Below are 18,697 nucleotides of genomic sequence, written 5' to 3' on the forward strand. Positions count from 1 at the left end.
TTATTAATTCCAACTTCTTATAATTGAAGAATAACTTATCAGTTCGACAACCTCGTCTATCTACATTCCTGAGTTCAGATCTAACTATGGTTGTGTAGCTTTCTGAAGATGGTCTTTTTATGCCAGCATATATGCTAGGGAATGCCAGTTCTTCAGAATCCACATCGAGAATTACGTCGAGAGGCTTTTGGTCCTCACCTGGAGCTATAGTAATTCTCGTCATTCCTACAGTATGTGTCTGGTTATTCTCAAGCAAAGTTTCTTGTCCTCCAGGATTTAGTTCTTCGGCTTCTGTATTCTGATCAGAACTACGCGCCTCAGAATTTTCATCCTCCTGCTGGATGGCTAGTTGTCCCTCTACAAAGGCTACATCAGCTTGAGATGCTATGAATGGAACAGTTTCGGATGTGAAGTCAGAGATCCACTGCTCGTTAACTGACACATTGTGATTTCTATAAAGCTCTGTTTTAACTAAATACCTAATAGCGTCAGCAATTTTTGCAGGCCGTATGGTTTCTGCCATGAAATCATGTCCGTATTCCATTCTTCGTTTGAGGTGGAGCTGAATTACCTCTGCCTCATTGAAAGCTCATGGAAGAGACGTCACGATATTGCTTACTGGAATAGGGACATTCACAACTGCTCCTTTAATAGCACTTTGACGCTCGTGACCTATTGACTTAATTATCATAAATGGAAGGCGAGGTGAAATCAGTCGTTCTTCCAAGGGAGTTAGGCCCCTCAAAGAGTTATGAATTTCTGGGAAATCTAAACCATTTGACATGGCCCCTTTGGGCTTTCGGCCGGCTTTAATGTTGCTGTGACAAGTTTTGCAAAACTTGAAAAGATTACCAGTGAAAGCAAGATGTCTTGCATTTTGGTATATCTCTTCCCTGAACTCGCAATGTTCTTCCAAATAAGACCTAGAAAGCTTACTTATTTGCTTGGGGAACCACAATCCTTTGCAACAAAAGCAAATCTGATCTGGGCCAAGCTTAACATTCCTATTGAATGTAGCTATGTGAGCTTCTATTTTAATAGGTCTGATTCTAATAGTCCTATTTTCCTGAGCTATATCAAGTCTAATCTCCTGACTTCGAAGTGAACGAAACTGAGAATTAGATTCTTGCTCAATCGCACGAACAGGACGAGTCAAGCGTCTCGACCTTCGCGACACTGTATTGACGCCCTGTTCTGCATTCCTGACTAACGAATCTTCCCTTCGCCTACGCTGATATACTGCATTTGCCACTCTCTCCACCTCTGCATATCCCTCATTTTCCCTATTTATCCTATTTCTCAACAACTGCGTTCTAGCACGTTGAGAAGCAGTGGGTCTATTTAGACTAGGCATTTCTAAGAATTATATACACGACTTAATAAAATATTTATAAATATATATATTAAATATTTAGAAATTATTATTTATTGAACACAGAAAAAATACTTAATAGAAAAATAATATTATAGGAATAAGTATTTAAAAATACTCAAGCTTATATTATTATTTTAAATATTAATATAATTTAATTAATAGTATTAGAAGTTTAAGTCTTTATAAAGACTAACGCTTGCAGCACTATTAAACAAATTCGTATAAATATGTAAAATATGTATGTATAAAAATATAAAAAATATAAAAATTATTCTTTTAAAAAGAATAATTCTTTTATTTTTATTAATTAACTGCGAAAAAAAGGGAAATAATATAAAGTTAAGAAAAAGTCTATAAAAAGACTTAAGCTTAAATTATTATTATTAAAACCAACCTAACAAAATTAATAGTATTATAAGTACAAGTCTTTAAAAAGACTTCAACTTTTAGTACTTGTTCATAAATAAACTCGCCAGTGTTACTGTTTAGTTTGATATATTGGTTAATTTCCGACACTTAATATTAATTAGTTCGACACCGATGCGTACGTTTGCTTGCAGATCAAAAATGTGACTGATTTAAGCTTTGGCTGTACTCACGCCATACGATTCAACTAGCATAAGATGTAAACAAGTTACAGTTAGAAGGGAGTTAGAAGTTTGGAAAAGTACTGGGCAAGCTCGCGGACAATTACAGCGGTGCGATGCTTGCATTGATTCCGCTGATAAGCTCCGCTGAAGCTGCAGATGTAAACAAAGATAAAGGGTGACTTGTTCGCGCATACAGGGTGTCTCGTTCCCAAACATACCGGCCCCCCTGAACGGTTGTTCAGCAGAGAGGCAGTACAGCGATTTTGGCAATTGGGCGTTTGTATAATCCGTTAGCAGTCTTCACTGTAACGACTCGGACCTTGTCGTCGATTCCTGCGTGCACTGCGGTGATGCGGCCAAGAATCCATTTAGAGGGCGGTAGATTGGGCTCCTTGAGTACTACCAGTGTGTCGATCTTCAGATTCTCGGTTTCCAGATGCCACTTTGTCCGCTCATGAAGAGATGTCAGGTATTCCATATGCCACCTTTTCCAAAAGCCTTGAACCATGGCTTGCAGCTGATTCCACCTCTCCAATCGATTGACTTGCATATCCAGACGACAGGGTTCAGGCAACGCAGTATACGGAGATCCAGTCAAAAAATGAGCAGGCGTCAGTGGATCCAAAGAATTATCCCCAGTTGGGCACAGCGGGCGTGAATTCAGGATAGCTTCAATTTGGGTCAGGACAGTAGAGAGCTCCTCAAACGTTAAAGCCTTTGATCCAAGTATCCGTTTCATATGGAGTTTAATTGAGCGAACTCCAGCTTCCCACATCCCTCCAAAATGGGGAGCAGACGGGGGTATAAAGTGCCAAGAAATCCCTTCATTGGCAAAGAATCCTGCTAGTTCCTCATCTTTGGCTTGTTGAATGGCCAGACGTCTCATGTCATCCAACGTTCGCTTGCCTCCATGAAATGTAGTTCCGTTGTCCGAATACAGGTCAGTAGGCTTCGCTCGGCGGGCAATGAATCGTTGAAATTCACACAGGCTGCGATGAAAGCCTGTGTAGTTAGCTCACTAACAACCTCGATGTGAAGTGCCTTTGTAGTGAGGCACATGAAAATAGAAAACCATGCCTTTCCGATGCGTGGAGTTCTTCCTTTTGATTCCTTGATTGCGATCGGTCCAGCGCAGTCCAGCCCTGTGTGTTGAAAGCAGCGGCTATCTTGAACTCGAGGAATTGGTAGCTCTCCCATGATCTGGTTGCTTGTGCCCTTTCGTTGAAGAAAACAGGATTTGCATTGGAAGACTGCCTTTCTGACGAGATTGCGGGCTCCCAGAATCCAGTACTGCTGACGAAGATTGGTGAACGTTGCAGCAACTCCAGTGTGCAGATAGGAGACATGAAAATGTCGAACCAGCAGTCCAGCTAGTGGTGTATCTTTGGGTATCAGAATCGGGTGCTTGGCGTTGTAGTTGAGTGTAGATTGCTCGATTCTCCCACCGACTCGCATTACTCCATAATCATCCAGAAACGGAGAAAACCGGATAAGATGCGATTTAGCGTTAAGCTGGCGTCGATTCTCTAGCTGCGCATATTCTCTGGCAAAGGATTTTTGTTGCACATGTCGAATAAGTCGGCGCTGTGCGTCTAGCAACTCTTCAGACGTAAGGAATGGTGCCGAATTCCTATGATGAGATCGAAGAGTGTGAATAAAGCGATGACATTAGCTAGATACCCTTATAAGACGCGTCCAGGTTGAGAATTTGTGGATGAGTAACTCGTGTATACTTTCATCAGGAAAGTTATGTAGAGTCGTGGGCTTTATGGCTCGTTCTTCGGTGTTGACATCGAAACTTGAAGATACGCTGAACTTGCTTGTAGAAGGTGGCCACTCAGAGGTGGGTGTGGCCAGCCAGGACGGACCTTTCCACCACAGCCGATGCTCCAGAAGCTTTGACGGATGAAGTCCTCGGGAAGCACAATCAGCAGGATTGTCTTCCGTGCGAACATGGTTCCAGCAGCTACGGGGAAAGTCGCTCAATATCTCAGAAGTTCGGTTGCAGACGTAGGTGTTCCACCGTCGAGGGGGAGCTGAAAGCCAGTGTAGCACAATTTCTGAATCTGTCCAGCAGCTTGTGCTGAAAAGAGGAATTGTTAGTGATGTTTTGACAATAGAAAGCAATCGAGATAGAAGTAACGCAGCGTTGAGCTCCAAACGTGGAATTGATACGGGCTTGATCGGGGCCACCCGTGTTTTGGCGGCAACCAGAGTTACTTGAAAGCTGCATCCAACTGCAACTCGAGCGTAAACTACCGCACCGTAGGCGTGCGAGGATGCGTCGGCGAATCCGTGTAGTTGAACATCTCCAAATGGTGACGCAATATACCGTGGTACTTGGCATTGCGTAAGTGCTGGCAAATCCTCTACTAAGGCTCTCCAGCGCGTACGTAGACTTTCAGGAATGGGGTCGTCCCACTGCAGGACACTTGTCCAGCTTTCTTTGAAGATTAGCTTGAGTAGAACTGTGACCGGCGCTACCAGTCCAAGCGGATCATAAATTCTTGATAGCTGAGACAAGAGTTCTCTTTTCGTCGGAGAAATGGTCGCATCGCATCCCTTTAGGTTGAGATACAGAACGTCCTTCCCAGGGTTCCATTGGATACCAAGAACTTTGACAGGTGAATCCACAGCTGATTTGTTGAGGAGCTGGATAGGTTCAAAACATCTATCTTCTGGTATTGATTTCAGAAGACGCCAACTATAAGAACTCCATTTGCGTAGCTTGAATTTTCCCTTATCTAAGAGGGCTATAAGCTCGTCCTTGAGAATCATAAGCTCCTCGAATGTGTTGGCGCCTGTAGGAATATCGTCCACATAGGCATCGTGCAGAAGAGCGTGAGCTGCTGCAGGGTATTCATGGCCATGATCGTCGGCAAGTTGCTTTAGAACTCGAACAGCCAGAAATGGTGACGGTGCCAATCCGTAGGTAACCGTCAGCAGGCGAAAATGAAGCAGAGGTTCATTCTCAGTCTTGCGCCAAACAATGCGCTGAAAATTGGTGTGTGGCTTAAAGATTTTAATGCCTCGAAACATCTTTTCGACATCCGCGCATAAAACATATTGGTGCTGCCGGAAGCGTAGACAAACGCCAAGAAGATCGCGTTGAATCGGTGGACCAATATGTAGTCTGTCATTGAGCGATACTCCAGAGCTGTCATTTCCTGATCCATCAAAAACTACACGACATTTTTTAGTCAGACTGTCCAGTTTGATGACAGCGTGGCGCGGCAAATAGAAGCAGGTGTCTGGGGACTCCTCAACCTGAGCCGAGGTCAGTTGTTCCATATGTCCACGTTGCAAGTAGTCGTCCAGGAAAGCTTCGTACTGCTGCTTCAATTCTGGATACCGAAGAAATTTGCGTTCCAGCGAGAAGAAGCGATTGATGGCCTGTGGCAAGGTCGAATCAATAGGCGGTGCCTTCTCCTTGAAGGGATACTCGACGACGTACACCCCGTCCGTCGAGCGCTTGTGTGTGGCAGCAAAATGACGCTCTGTGGGATCGCTGGCGTTCAGGAGAGCCTGGTTAGGCTGAATGCTGTCCATCTCCATGAATGAACGAACCATCGTGTCTAGGTCCGCGTGATGAGTAACTGCAGAAGTAGGTTGATCATCGAATGCAGAGTAAGAGCCTGCAAGAATCCAACCAAATACAGTATGGAGAGCGATAGGAAAGTCGTTACCAAAGTGTTTCCGATCTCCTGTGTATAGAGACCAAAGTTGATCCGATCCAACAATGACATCGATTGTGCAGAACGTTGGGTCTGCCAAAGGAAGCTCGCAGACTTGCCTCCACGTAGAGGATGAGGTGTCAATAACTTGGGCAGGAAGTGATGACATCAGCGAGTTGAGAATGAACGAGACCAATTCGACAGTTTGGCCCGAATGACGAGAGCGCAGCTTGATATGTGCGCGTCCTCGGGTAACGCCCGCGCTGTTGGCGGCGAGACCGAGAATAGAAATCCGTGCGTGCGTTCGACGCACGCCTATTCGCTGAACAAATGATTCCGATGCCAAGGTTATTGTAGATCCAGTGTCCAGGAGCAGCCTGCAGGTTGTAGTGTTTCCCCAGGCGTCGATGACGTCAGCAAGGATGGTTGACAACAGAGTCTGAGAACCAGCCGCCGGAATATTCTCCAGAGTATGATGCGTAAAGTTGTTTTCCGCGGGAGTCTCGCTTCCCAAGCGATGACCTTCTCGAGCTAGCGGTTTATTGTGGCCAATTGTAGATCCCGCATGTGAGACTGCTGGTCGATCGCGGCTGTCAACACTTGCTGTGTCAATGTTGTTGCCATTTTGAATTGGCTGCGACGAGCCATGAACCAAAGTATGATGCTTGCGGCGGCAGATCCGACAAGTATGCCTCGATGTACAGTTGCCCACCATATGAGCCGGGCTGAGGCAATTGAAACAGAGCTTTCTTGATTTGAGGAAGTCTCGGCGAGATGCAATGTCGAGTGCGATGAATTGAGGACACTTAAACAGTTGGTGATTCTGCTGGCACGATGTGCACTTCGGCTCTTCCCGTCTTGGATGCGTGTCTGCGTGGTGCGTTGTAGCTGCGCGTCGAGCTTGGGTTGATCCAATTAAGTTAAAAGCCTCCAACGTATCGCAGCGTGATGTGAGAAATTTCAGGAATCGGTTGATGGTCACACCTTTTTCCTCGGATTCTGCGCACTGAGCCCAGGCTTGGCGGGTATCGCTATCTAATTTTGAAAGTAAAATGAAAATTAGCCAGGGATCCCTCTCTTCGCAATTAAGAGCTCGTAGACCACGAATAACTTCGTCTGCACAATCGGCAATTTTCCGCACTGTGCCGATATTTGAATTTATAGCACTCGGAAGGCTCATGAAACTGTTTAAGAACGATCGAATAATCAGCGATTGTTTGTTATATCGCTGTTCCAGCCGATCCCATGCTTCCCGATAGTTGTCATTAGTAACTGGAATATGTTTAACTAATGCAAGCGCGTCTCCGGCAAGGTACGATTTTAAATAATGAAATCGTTGGCAATCCGTCAGGCTCGAATTGGAAGCAATCGATCCATGTCCGAAAAATGTTTCCAGTCCTCATAATTTCCAGAAAAAGTCGGAAGTTTAATTCGCTGGAACTGAAAATCGACATGACTTCTCTGGGATGTGTCTGCGGCTTGAACTGTGGCATCAACACTGTTTGAGGTGACATCCCGTCTCAACTCCTCCAAAGTATTGCTGAGAATAGCGTGTGTAGCATAATGTTTGTCCTCATATGCGTCAAAATCCTCGTCAGGGTTCTCCCAATCGGCTTCCGATTTAAATGCATACAGCTCTTCCGAGAGCCGTACGAACCGCAAATAATTTTCCTGTAGTTGCGCCAGGCGGACAACTATTGTTTGCACTGAATGAATGTCATCAATAAATTTTAAGGCATTATTATGCGCACGAGTAATGTGGCTTTTGCAGAAGCCCCGTTGTTGAATCACACTCCGCATGGTGGTCGAAAGAAGGGAACGATTCTATACGATGTAGGAATCTATAGATCACCGTTTGCCAAAAGGCCAATAATCAAAATCAAATGCCCGAAAGAAACGCAGTTCCGGTAATCCGGCTCGAAGGACCAATTTTTTATGTTCATAAATAAACTCGCCAGTGTTATTGTTTAGTTTGATTTATTGGTTAATTTCCGACACTTAATATAAATTAGTTCGACACCGATGCGTACGTTTGCTTGCAGATCAAAAATGTGACTGATTTAAGCTTTGGCTGTACTCACGCCATACGATTCAACTAGCATAAGATGTAAACAAGTTACAGTTAGAAGGGAGTTAGAAGTTTGGATAAGTACTGGGCAAGCTCGCGGACAATTACAGCGGTGCGATGCTTGCATTGATTCCGCTGATAAGCTCCGCGGAAGCTGCAGATGTAAACAAAGATAAAGGGTGACTTGTTCGCGCATACAGGGTGTCTCGTTCCCAAACAGTACTATTAAGATAATATACGCTAAGTACGTATATGAATATAAATATAAAAGTAAGCTATTAAAAATGCTTATAATTATATTAATGGGAAAATGTATAGAATATATTAAGATAAAATGTGAAAAAAAGAAATAATAATAAGTTAAGAAGTCTTTAAAAAAACTTAAGACTTAAATTATTATTATTTCAATATAGTATACTTATATAGTATAATAATAAAGTATAATATTAATAGTATTATAAGTGCAAGTCTTTAAAAGGACTTACACTTTTAGTACTATTAAGTTTATATACGCTGAATACGTATATGGATAAAAATATAAGAATAAGCCTTTAAAAAGGCTCAGTTCTTATATTAATATGGGTAGAAAAGCGTGGGCGATATAAATATAAAGAAAAGTCAACTACAAATTTGATACTTAGCAATGAGCGCAGCGACGAGACAGCAGCGGGCCAAACGGCAGCGACGTCAATCGATGCAGCAACAGCACTCACGACCGCGTTGTAATTTAAAAATATAATTTTATGTTAATGTATGCCACTTTTTATCCAAAAATTGAATCTTCACGTTAAAAATTAAGCTTCACACTTATTGCTTGACAAAAAAACGTTAAAAACTGGAAAAATCAATTAAAAATCGAACTCGGCTCTAAAAAGATGTTGTAATACGCAAATTTAGTCTTCGACTGACTTCCTTCTTCTTTACTTTCTTTTACTATTTACTTTTTCAAGAAAAGCGCGGGAAAGCACCGTATGCTAAGAGCGAGTTCTTACATTTAGATTTAACATTATCTAAGAGCAATGCTCTGTCTGCCCCCGTCTGGGGCATTGGAGGGTATGGAATACCGAAACGACAAATAGGTTGTCCCCGCACTTTTTTAAAACACGAATGCCCGTGCTTATGCTTTTGGTATTCAATATACGGAGCCAAATCTGGGTTTGTAACATCCACAGTTACAAACTGATCAATGAAGGCTTTTACAGTACGTTTAGACTCTACATTGTTTAAATCCACTTTAGGGGCATCTTTCAGCCAAAACATGCCGTTAATATGAGGCGAACCTCTCTGTTGAAACTTAACTCGCCAGTAATAGGTAGTAACGAAATTACTTCCAAAGACACCCCCTGGCTTTTTCATAAGTTTTAAAACTTCTCTATATCTGTAATCAAAATATCTAGCGCACGTCACTGGGTCTGTTCTTATAAGGCGCGCCTTTTCCCTAAACTGCAAATTTGAAGCTTCTTCTTATATTAACCCTATCTACATTGCGCTGGAGCAGTACTAGCAGCTCTGGCCACCTAGTTTCAGCGGCCGATAAAGTTATGAAAAAAGTTGGCAGCCCAAATTGGCGAATCATGGCCATGACCTTTTTCTTCTCATCTTCCCAGTGAGCAGGAGACGTGCGAATGTCCCTAAGGATCCTATATCCCTCATCATGACAAATGAGGTTGCCCATAAAATCTTCATTTAGGACGTTAGCAGCTGTTATGGCACTGGAGGCACTCCGCTTACGTAAGCAAGTTGAAATATTATTTCGAATTTTTATTAATTCCAACTTCTTATAATTGAAGAATAACTTATCAGTTCGACAACCTCGTCTATCTACATTCCTGAGTTCAGATCTAACTATGGTTGTGTAACTTTCTGAAGATGGTCTTTTAATGCCAGCATATATGCTGGAAAATGGCACATTTTGATAATATTATGTTTTTTCAAAAACCGAGTTTCGCTCTTTATAAAGAGTGCCCATCGATTTCTATTTTCAAAGTGTCAAAAAAGACGTCTATCTCTCTCTAACATTAACCTGCCACGCACTTGTAAAAACGTGGAAAAGCGCTCTAAGAGAGAGAGAAGCTAAGAGCGAGATTTAACACTAAAATTCTTTGCAACACTAGAATAATATATATTGAATTATTGAGAAGTGGGAAAGAAAAGCAAAACAACATATGATTTAATTTATTTATCATCATATTTCAGCTACTTAGATATATCAGATACTCATGAATGAATATTGTTAGCGTCTGCCAAAAAGTCGCTGCAGCGATCTATTACGTCATCGGCTGGCTGTCTCTGACGTCATAGAACATGCTACTCCTTTCAAAGTGTCAATAGAGACGTCTCTTTCTCTTTAACATTAGCCTGCCACGCACTTGTGAAAAACGTGAAAAAGCGCTCTAAGAGAGAGAAGCTAAGAGCGAGATTTAACACTAAAATTCTTTGCAACACTAGATCAATATATATTGAATTATTGAGAAGTAGAAAAGAAAAGCAAAACAACATATGATTTCATTTATTTATCATCATATATCAGCTACTTAGATATATCAGCTACTCAGATAAAGCGTGGCTCCGATCAAAATTATATAATAAGATAATATTTAAACAGATATTGATATTGGGCTTATTTCGTGGGGGCAGAACAATAATATTTCAAAGGGTGTACTTAATAATACGAATATTTTATTTGTGCACGAAATAACCTTTGAAGCATTTTTGCAGTTTTGAATATTGTTAGCGTCTGCCAAAAAGTCGCTGCACTGATCTATTACGTCATCGGCTGGCTAACTCCTTGAAATCTTACATTCTTAAAAACATGTAATGTAATGGTGTTTTGGGGAGTCTGTGGGCGTTAGAGTGGGCGTGGTAAAAAGTTTTTTGGCAATTCGAGAGAAATTTGCAAGACTAATAAAACTATGAAAAAAGTTTTTTGCGGTTTGTGGGCGTTATAGTGGGCGTGGAAAATATTTATTTGGCAAAAAAATTGAAATTTGCACGACTAATAAAACTATGAATAAATATGACAACAATTTTTAGAAGTGTGGGCGTGGCAGTTTTTTGCGGTTTGTGGGCGTTAGAGAGGGCGTGGCAAATATTTATTTGGCAAATCGAGAGAAATTTGCAAGACTAATAAAACTTTGAAAAAATATCAAAACATTTTCCAAAAGTGTCGGCGTGGCAGTTTTTTGCGGTTTGTGGGCGTTAGAGTGGGCGTGGCAAATTTTTTTTTTGGCAAATCTAGAGAAATTTGCAAGACTATAAAAACTATGAAAAAATATCAAAACATTTTTCAAAAGTGTGGGCGTGGCAGTTTTTTGCGGTTTAACGGGCGTGGCAACATGAATCGACAAACTTGCGCTGCGTCTATGTCTCTGGACTCTGCATGCTGTATCTCAACTTTCTGGCTTTAATAGTTTTTGAGATCTCGACGTTCATACGGACGGAAAGACGAACAGACGGACGGACAGACGGACATGGCCAGATTGACTCGGCTATTGATCCTGATCAAGAATATATATACTTTATATGGTCGGAAACACTTCCTTCTGCCTGTTACATACTTTTCAACGAATCTTGTATACCCTTTTACTCTACGAGTAACGGGTATAAAAAACCGCAACATACCAAAAAATAATATATAAATAAATCGTACAAGTACAACTACCCAAAACCAAAATATTTCTGATATGCATTTAATCATGTTGTTATTAGCAACATCAGAAAACATTTAACACGTTTCCTACAATATAAATCACCAGTGCCAAATACAGCCCACAAATAAACACCACTAAATAATAATCCATATCCAGTCCCACAAGTTTATCAAACATTACTAAATATCGCCATATCGTCATCCAATACCCTAATACAAACAATAACTGTTAACCAAGCTGACATGCAAACTTTAGACCTCAATCAGTTATTTACATCCATCGATACAATGCATTTGGTATAGACAACAATCCCAATATCAAAATCAACAATCACGTGCTCAACCAACCAATAGAGCAATTAAGACCATCTAACAGTGGACAGCCTAGGATGCATTGGTTGAATCGTTATATCAAGAGAGCGCTGCTTATCAGCAATACATTCCTTATCACTTTTTTTACGATCCAACCTACGACCATACGGACTATCATCTGGAGTAGCACCATCAAACTAACGAAAACAACCAAAGTTCCCAAACAGTAAACTGCCACAGCTGGTTAATACAGATGAGACATATAACACCAACCAAGAACCTAATTTCAAACAAACTGAAAACTTGTATCCCCAAGCCTTGGAAAACCTCAATATTCATATATCAATTAAATACAAAGAAAATAATTTAAAATGCCTTATTGATATTCCAAAACATATTTGAATTACCAATTCGCACCAGCAATAGACCGCCTATTGTCAACAGAAGTATAAAACAAGAGAGAACGCTATAGTCGAATTCGCTGACTATCTGATACCCGTTACTCAGATGGTGGAAGTGCGCAGGAGAGTCTTCCACACTGACAGTTTTTGGCGGTTTGTGGGCGTGTCAAAAAGTTTTTTGGCAAATCGATAGAACTTTACAAGACTAATACAAAAATGAAAATATATCAAAACATTGTTCAAAAGTGTGGGCGTGGCAGCTTTGGGCGGTATGTGGGCATTAGAGTGGGCGTGGTAAAAAGTTTTTTGGCAAAACGATATATTTACGAGATTAATACAAAAATGAAAAAAATATGAAAACATTTTTCAAAAGTGTAGGCGTGGCAGTTTTGTGTGGTTTGTGGGCGTTAGAGTGGACGTGGCAACATGAATCGACAAACTTGCGCAGTCTGGAGTCTGCATGCTGAATCTCAACTTTGTAGCTTTTATAGTTCCTGAGATCCCGACGTTCATACGGACGGACAGACGGACGGACGGACAGATGGACGGACATGGCCAGATCGACTCGGCTATTGATCCTGATCATGAATATATATACTTTATATGGAAACGCTTCCTTCTGCCTGTTACATACTTTTCAACGAATCTAGTATACCCTTTTACTCTACGAGTAACGGGTATAAAAACCACGACTTAAGAGGAAGCATTCAAAGAAATGACCATCCTACCAGGAGTGGACTGTTGTGAGCCCCTAGATATAATAAAATCTGTCCCGGAATTTGAAGGGAAACAGGAAACTTACGTTTCTTGGAGGCAGGCTGCAAAGGCGGCCTACAAGGTATTTGAGCCTTATAATGGCAGCAGCCGATATTATCAGGCTGTCGCAATTCTCAGAAATAAAGTAAGAGGGCCAGCGGCAGCTGTATTAGCCTTATTTAATACAGTATTAAACTTTGATGCCATACTGGCGCGCCTCGACTTTACATATGCGGACAAAACCCCGACACATGTAATTCAGCAGGAACTGAGCCTTTCAAGGCAAGGGGATTTGCCGTTACTCAGGTATTACGATGAAGTAGAAAAGAAATAAACACTTCTAACAAACAAAATCGTAATGACTAACGACGCGCTGCATGCGTTCGTGTCAGGTCTAAAAAAATCACTGAAAGTAGCTGTTTTTCTGGCACAGCCTCGGGATCTGCCAACAGCCTTAGCCTTGGCCCAAGATTCCGAATCAAGCAATGATAGAAGTGTGTTCGCGGCTAGTTTCGCCAGGCATAACGAAGAAAACAACCCAAACACTCAACGACCATTCGGGTAGAGAAATCCATCACAGCAAAATTCATATAAACTATGAGCAGGGTCCGAACCTAGGGGCAATTAAAAAAATCCCAATTTCATAAAAACCCAAAGGGGAGGAAACAATCAAACCGGCTCGCTTAGGCAGCAGTCTCGTGCGTATGTGGGAAACACCCAGAGCCAGCCGCCCCCACCCGAACCATTGGAGGTTGATAACTCATCTCGGTCCAGGCAGCCTGCTACTTGGCAAAGGGGCCAGTCCACACGGACTGAACAAAGAATTAGCTATATGCCAGAACAGAGGTCAGAAGAGGAAGAATATAACCAGGTGGCACATGAACACAAAAAGGGTTGTAGACAAAAAGAGATTTGACCAAAACGGGGTAAAAAAGAAACGGTTGGTTATCGACCTTAGAAAGTTGAACCAAAGACATTAGAATAACAAGATGCGTAACGCCATACGATTTTTTTGCACACTATTTTTTCGTGTTGGCTCTCTCGAAATTTTGTTTAAAAGCCACAGAGCGGAGAGCTTTAGAGCCAGCAGCTCTCTTGTTCGCATACAGTGACAGCTGACCACTGTTTTTATGCACACATGCATTGTAAAAATTACAAAATATGCCCTTGATCCTAGAAGTTCTTAGACTTTAAATCTATATTATTATTTATAAATTGACACCACTTAAAAACTCTAGTCTTGCATTGCCTTAACATAACAATTATTCAAATTCAACACAGAAATGATAATAAAACAATCTGTGTACATAATAATGCATAATAATTTTAAAATATGACTTTATATAAGAATAATTGTCATTAGAGTATTCAGCGTGCGACGTGTGAAAAATATAAGCAGACAATGATTCTTCGGTGCTTATGTCGGCACTTCGTGCTTCAAGAAATCAATTTTATAATAAACAGATTGATTGTTTGACAGTTTTTGGCGGTTTGTGGGCGTGTCAAAAAGTTTTTTGGCAAATCGATAGAACTTTACAAGACTAATACAAAAATGAAAATATATCAAAACATTGTTCAAAAGTGTGGGCGTGGCAGCTTTGGGCGGTATGTGGGCATTAGAGTGGGCGTGGTAAAAAGTTTTTTGGCAAAACGATATATTTACGAGATTAATACAAAAATGAAAAAAATATGAAAACATTTTTCAAAAGTGTAGGCGTGGCAGTTTTGTGTGGTTTGTGGGCGTTAGAGTGGACGTGGCAACATGAATCGACAAACTTGCGCAGTCTGGAGTCTGCATGCTGAATCTCAACTTTGTAGCTTTTATAGTTCATGAGATCCCGACGTTCATACGGACGGACAGACGGACGGACGGACAGATGGACGGACATGGCCAGATCGACTCGGCTATTGATCCTGATCATGAATATATATACTTTATATGGAAACGCTTCCTTCTGCCTGTTACATACTTTTCAACGAATCTAGTATACCCTTTTACTCTACGAGTAACGGGTATAAAAACCACGACTTAAGAGGAAGCATTCAAAGAAATGACCATCCTACCAGGAGTGGACTGTTGTGAGCCCCTAGATATAATAAAATCTGTCCCGGAATTTGAAGGGAAACAGGAAACTTACGTTTCTTGGAGGCAGGCTGCAAAGGCGGCCTACAAGGTATTTGAGCCTTATAATGGCAGCAGCCGATATTATCAGCCTGTCGCAATTCTCAGAAATAAAGTAAGAGGGCCAGCGGCAGCTGTATTAGCCTTATTTAATACAGTATTAAACTTTGATGCCATACTGGCGCGCCTCGACTTTACATATGCGGACAAAACCCCGACACATGTAATTCAGCAGGAACTGAGCCTTTCAAGGCAAGGGGATTTGCCGTTACTCAGGTATTACGATGAAGTAGAAAAGAAATAAACACTTCTAACAAACAAAATCGTAATGACTAACGACGCGCTGCATGCGTTCGTGTCAGGTCTAAAAAAATCACTGAAAGTAGCTGTTTTTCTGGCACAGCCTCGGGATCTGCCAACAGCCTTAGCCTTGGCCCAAGATTCCGAATCAAGCAATGATAGAAGTGTGTTCGCGGCTAGTTTTGCCAGGCATAACGAAGAAAACAACCCAAACACTCAACGACCATTCGGGTGGAGAAATCCATCACTGCAAAATTCATATAAACTATGAGCAGGGTCCGAACCTAGGGGCAATTAAAAAAAATCCCAATTTCATAAAAACCCAAAGGGGAGGAAACAATCAAAATATTTAAAATATGACTTTATATAAGAATAATTGTCATTAGAGTATTCAGCGTGCGACGTGTGAAAAATATAAGCAGACAATGATTCTTCGGTGCTTATGTCGGCACTTCGTGCTTCAAGAAATCAATTTTATAATAAACAGATTCTATATTTTTATTTATTTTATATATATTCATTTTTTAATATGAATTTTGTATTTAAATTTGTATGAAATATTTATTGTTGAAATGTAATTTCTTTTATTGGAAATTCTTTGTTTTAAATTACAGTAGTTATAATAATTTACTTTGTATACGTTTTAATTATTTATTATAGTTATTTAGTCAAATTACTAGTATGAAAATTATCCATTTTCAGTATTTAAAATGCAAATAAGATTCAGTTAAATTATGTTCTTATATTTTATTTTGTTGTTTTTAAAAAAGCGATTTTATCAAACGAATATTAAAAAAACTTCTTTCAAACCATAAGACCAAACCATAGATCAAAATTGATTTCGGCCTGAAAATCGTCTTCTAGCAGAAGCACGCACACATACACACTATCTCCTTTAATGTTTTTACTCAAACAAGCAAGACAATTCTATTTTTAGATTTTTACGCTCTCAATTTTAGTCGAGCGAAAAGAGAGCAAAAAAGAGAGCCAAAAAAGTGGCTGCATAGTGCAAAACCAATGTATGGCCGTTACGCATCTTGTTATTCTAATGTCTTTGGTTGAACCCTATTCCTTCGATTTCGACCTCACCTGAAAAGGTGAAAATGAGTTCCCCGTGCCAAAAACTCTTTTTGACCTCAGATCTTTTCTGGGTTTAGCAAGTTACTACAAGTGTTTTATCGAAAACTTCGCGTCAATCGTAGGCCCCTAACGGGAATCCTTAAAGGCGAAAACGGGAAAACAAGCAAGTATCAGTAAAAAAAAATTAATATAAATATGACTGAAGAACAAAAAACTACATTTAAGAGGCTAAGAGAAATACTGGCATCAGAAGACGTTCTTCTTTCATACCCAGACTTTAAAAAACCGTTCGACTTAACGACGCATGCATCTGGGTACGGACTTGGAGCCGTATTATCTAAAGACAAGCTTTCAATTGCAATGATATCGCGCACGCTGCGTGATAACGAAATTTTGCAACCAACGAGCGAGAGCTTCTCGCCATAGTTTGGGCGCGTAAACACCCTTCGTAATTACATAAGAATTGCGCGTCTACACCGACCACTCACTTTCGCCATCTCGGACAAAAATCCTAATGCGAAGCTAAAACGTTGGAATGGGATTATCGAAGACTATGGGGAGAAGCTTATTTACACGCCAGGAAAAGAAAACCTCGTAGCAGATGGGTTATCTCGTCAGAACGTAAACGCATTTGAAGACACATACGAGTCAGACGCATTATCTCGCCAAAGCAAAAGGGTTTGTGAAGACACATACGAGTCGGACGCAGACACAATTCATAGCGAAGAATCACTGACCATCGACACAACGGACAAGCCAATTAATTGTTTCAGGAATCAGGTCATTATAGAAGAGGGTACAAATTCTTCAGTGAATAACCTTATTCTCTTTAAAAACAAAATGAGGCACGACCGGGAAAACCTTATAAACACCATTAAAGATGTGGTGAATGCTGGAGTCGTCAACGCAATACATTGCATACTTCCAATCCTAGCATATATTCAACATTCACAAATAGAAGCATTCCCAAATACCACATTCAAATATTCAAAACATGTGGTGCAAGATATTACAGACAAAACGGAACAAAGGAAAATCGCCACAGTCGAACACAATAGGGCCCATCGCGCAGCCCAAGAAAATGTGAAACAGATCTTGCGAGACTACTTCTTCCCAAAAATGCTTCGCCTAACAACGGAAACTGCATCTAACTGCAAGATCTGTTCTATGGCCAAGTATAGTCGATACCCCAATAAACATAAAATCGGACAGACGACAATTCCCTCTTATGCTGGAGAAATACTCCACATCGATATATTCTCAACAGATGGGACCCTTTTCCTTACGTGTGTCGACAAATTTTCAAAATTCGCTATTGTACAGGAAATCGCATCAAGGGCAATCGTTTACGTAAAGTTACCAATATTAACAAGATGGAACGCTATAGTCGGGTTCCCCGACTATCTGATAACCGTTACTCAGCTGGTAAAAGTGCGAAGAGAAATTACAACACTGACCGTTTTTGGCGGTTTGTGGGCGTTGGAGTGGGCGTGGCAAAAAGTTGTTTGGTATAGAGAGTTAAATTTACAAGACGAACAAAAATGTGAAAAAAATTCACAACATTTTTCAAAGGTATGGGTGTTGCAGTTTTGGGCGGTTTGCGGGCGTTAGGGTGGGCGTGGCAAACAGTTTTTCTGCAGATCAATAGAAATTTACAATACTAATAAGAAAATGAAAAAATATCAAAACATTTTTCAAAAGTGTGGGCGTGGCAGTTTTGGGCGGTTTGTGGGCGTTGGAGTGGGCATGGCAACATGAATCGACAAACTTGCGCTGCGTCTATGTCTCTGGAGTCTGTATGCTTATTCTCAACTAGCTTTTATAGTTCCGGACGACGTTCATACGGACGGACAGACAGACGGACAGACTCGACTCGGCTATTGATCCTGATCAAGAATATATATACTTTATATGGTCGTAAACGCTACCTTCCGCCTGTTACATACTTTTCAACGAATCTAGTATACCCTTTTACTCTACGAGTAACGGGTATAACTACCCTCAAAGATTTTGCCCTAACGCCAAAAGAATTTTTATTGCACTCATTCTCTGAAAGCTACATCCTCTTATTAGGAAAAGGCAAAGCAACAATAAGCTACCGCGATCAGGTGGTGCCTCTTTACAACAACAAATACAAACTAATCGAAAGCAAAGCAGCACAAAATAAGGAAAGCATCTGATACCACGCCTGGACAAACCAAAAAATACACCCATATTAGAATCCGACCTATACAGACTGAAAAACTTAAATAAAGGAAAAATAAAGATTGTTAGCACTCCAGCAACAATACCACCAGGGTGATAAGATGGCATTTACAAACTAAACAAAAACAAGAGAGAACGCTATAGTCGAGTTCACCGACTATCTAA

At 40.8% G+C, this 18,697-nt stretch overlaps 1 protein-coding gene across 1 annotated transcript in view; it reads right to left on the reverse strand.

Annotated features, from left to right (window-relative positions):
• Positions 1–2,847: 2,847 nt before the first annotated feature.
• The window catches only part of LOC122618022, a 28,993-nt gene continuing 13,143 nt past the window's right edge, over positions 2,848–18,697 (reverse strand). The window contains exons 3-6 of the mRNA XM_043794144.1: positions 5,652–6,823; positions 4,109–5,600; positions 3,689–4,048; positions 2,848–3,595 (exon numbers count right to left, since the gene is read on the reverse strand). Of these exons, the coding sequence (XP_043650079.1) occupies positions 2,848–3,595; positions 3,689–4,048; positions 4,109–5,600; positions 5,652–6,823 (3,772 nt within the window). The remainder of the gene's footprint in view (positions 3,596–3,688; positions 4,049–4,108; positions 5,601–5,651; positions 6,824–18,697) is intronic.

The sequence above is a fragment of the Drosophila teissieri genome, chromosome 3L (genome assembly GCF_016746235.2).
Source record: "Drosophila teissieri strain GT53w chromosome 3L, Prin_Dtei_1.1, whole genome shotgun sequence".
Lineage (NCBI taxonomy): Eukaryota > Metazoa > Arthropoda > Insecta > Diptera > Drosophilidae > Drosophila > Drosophila teissieri.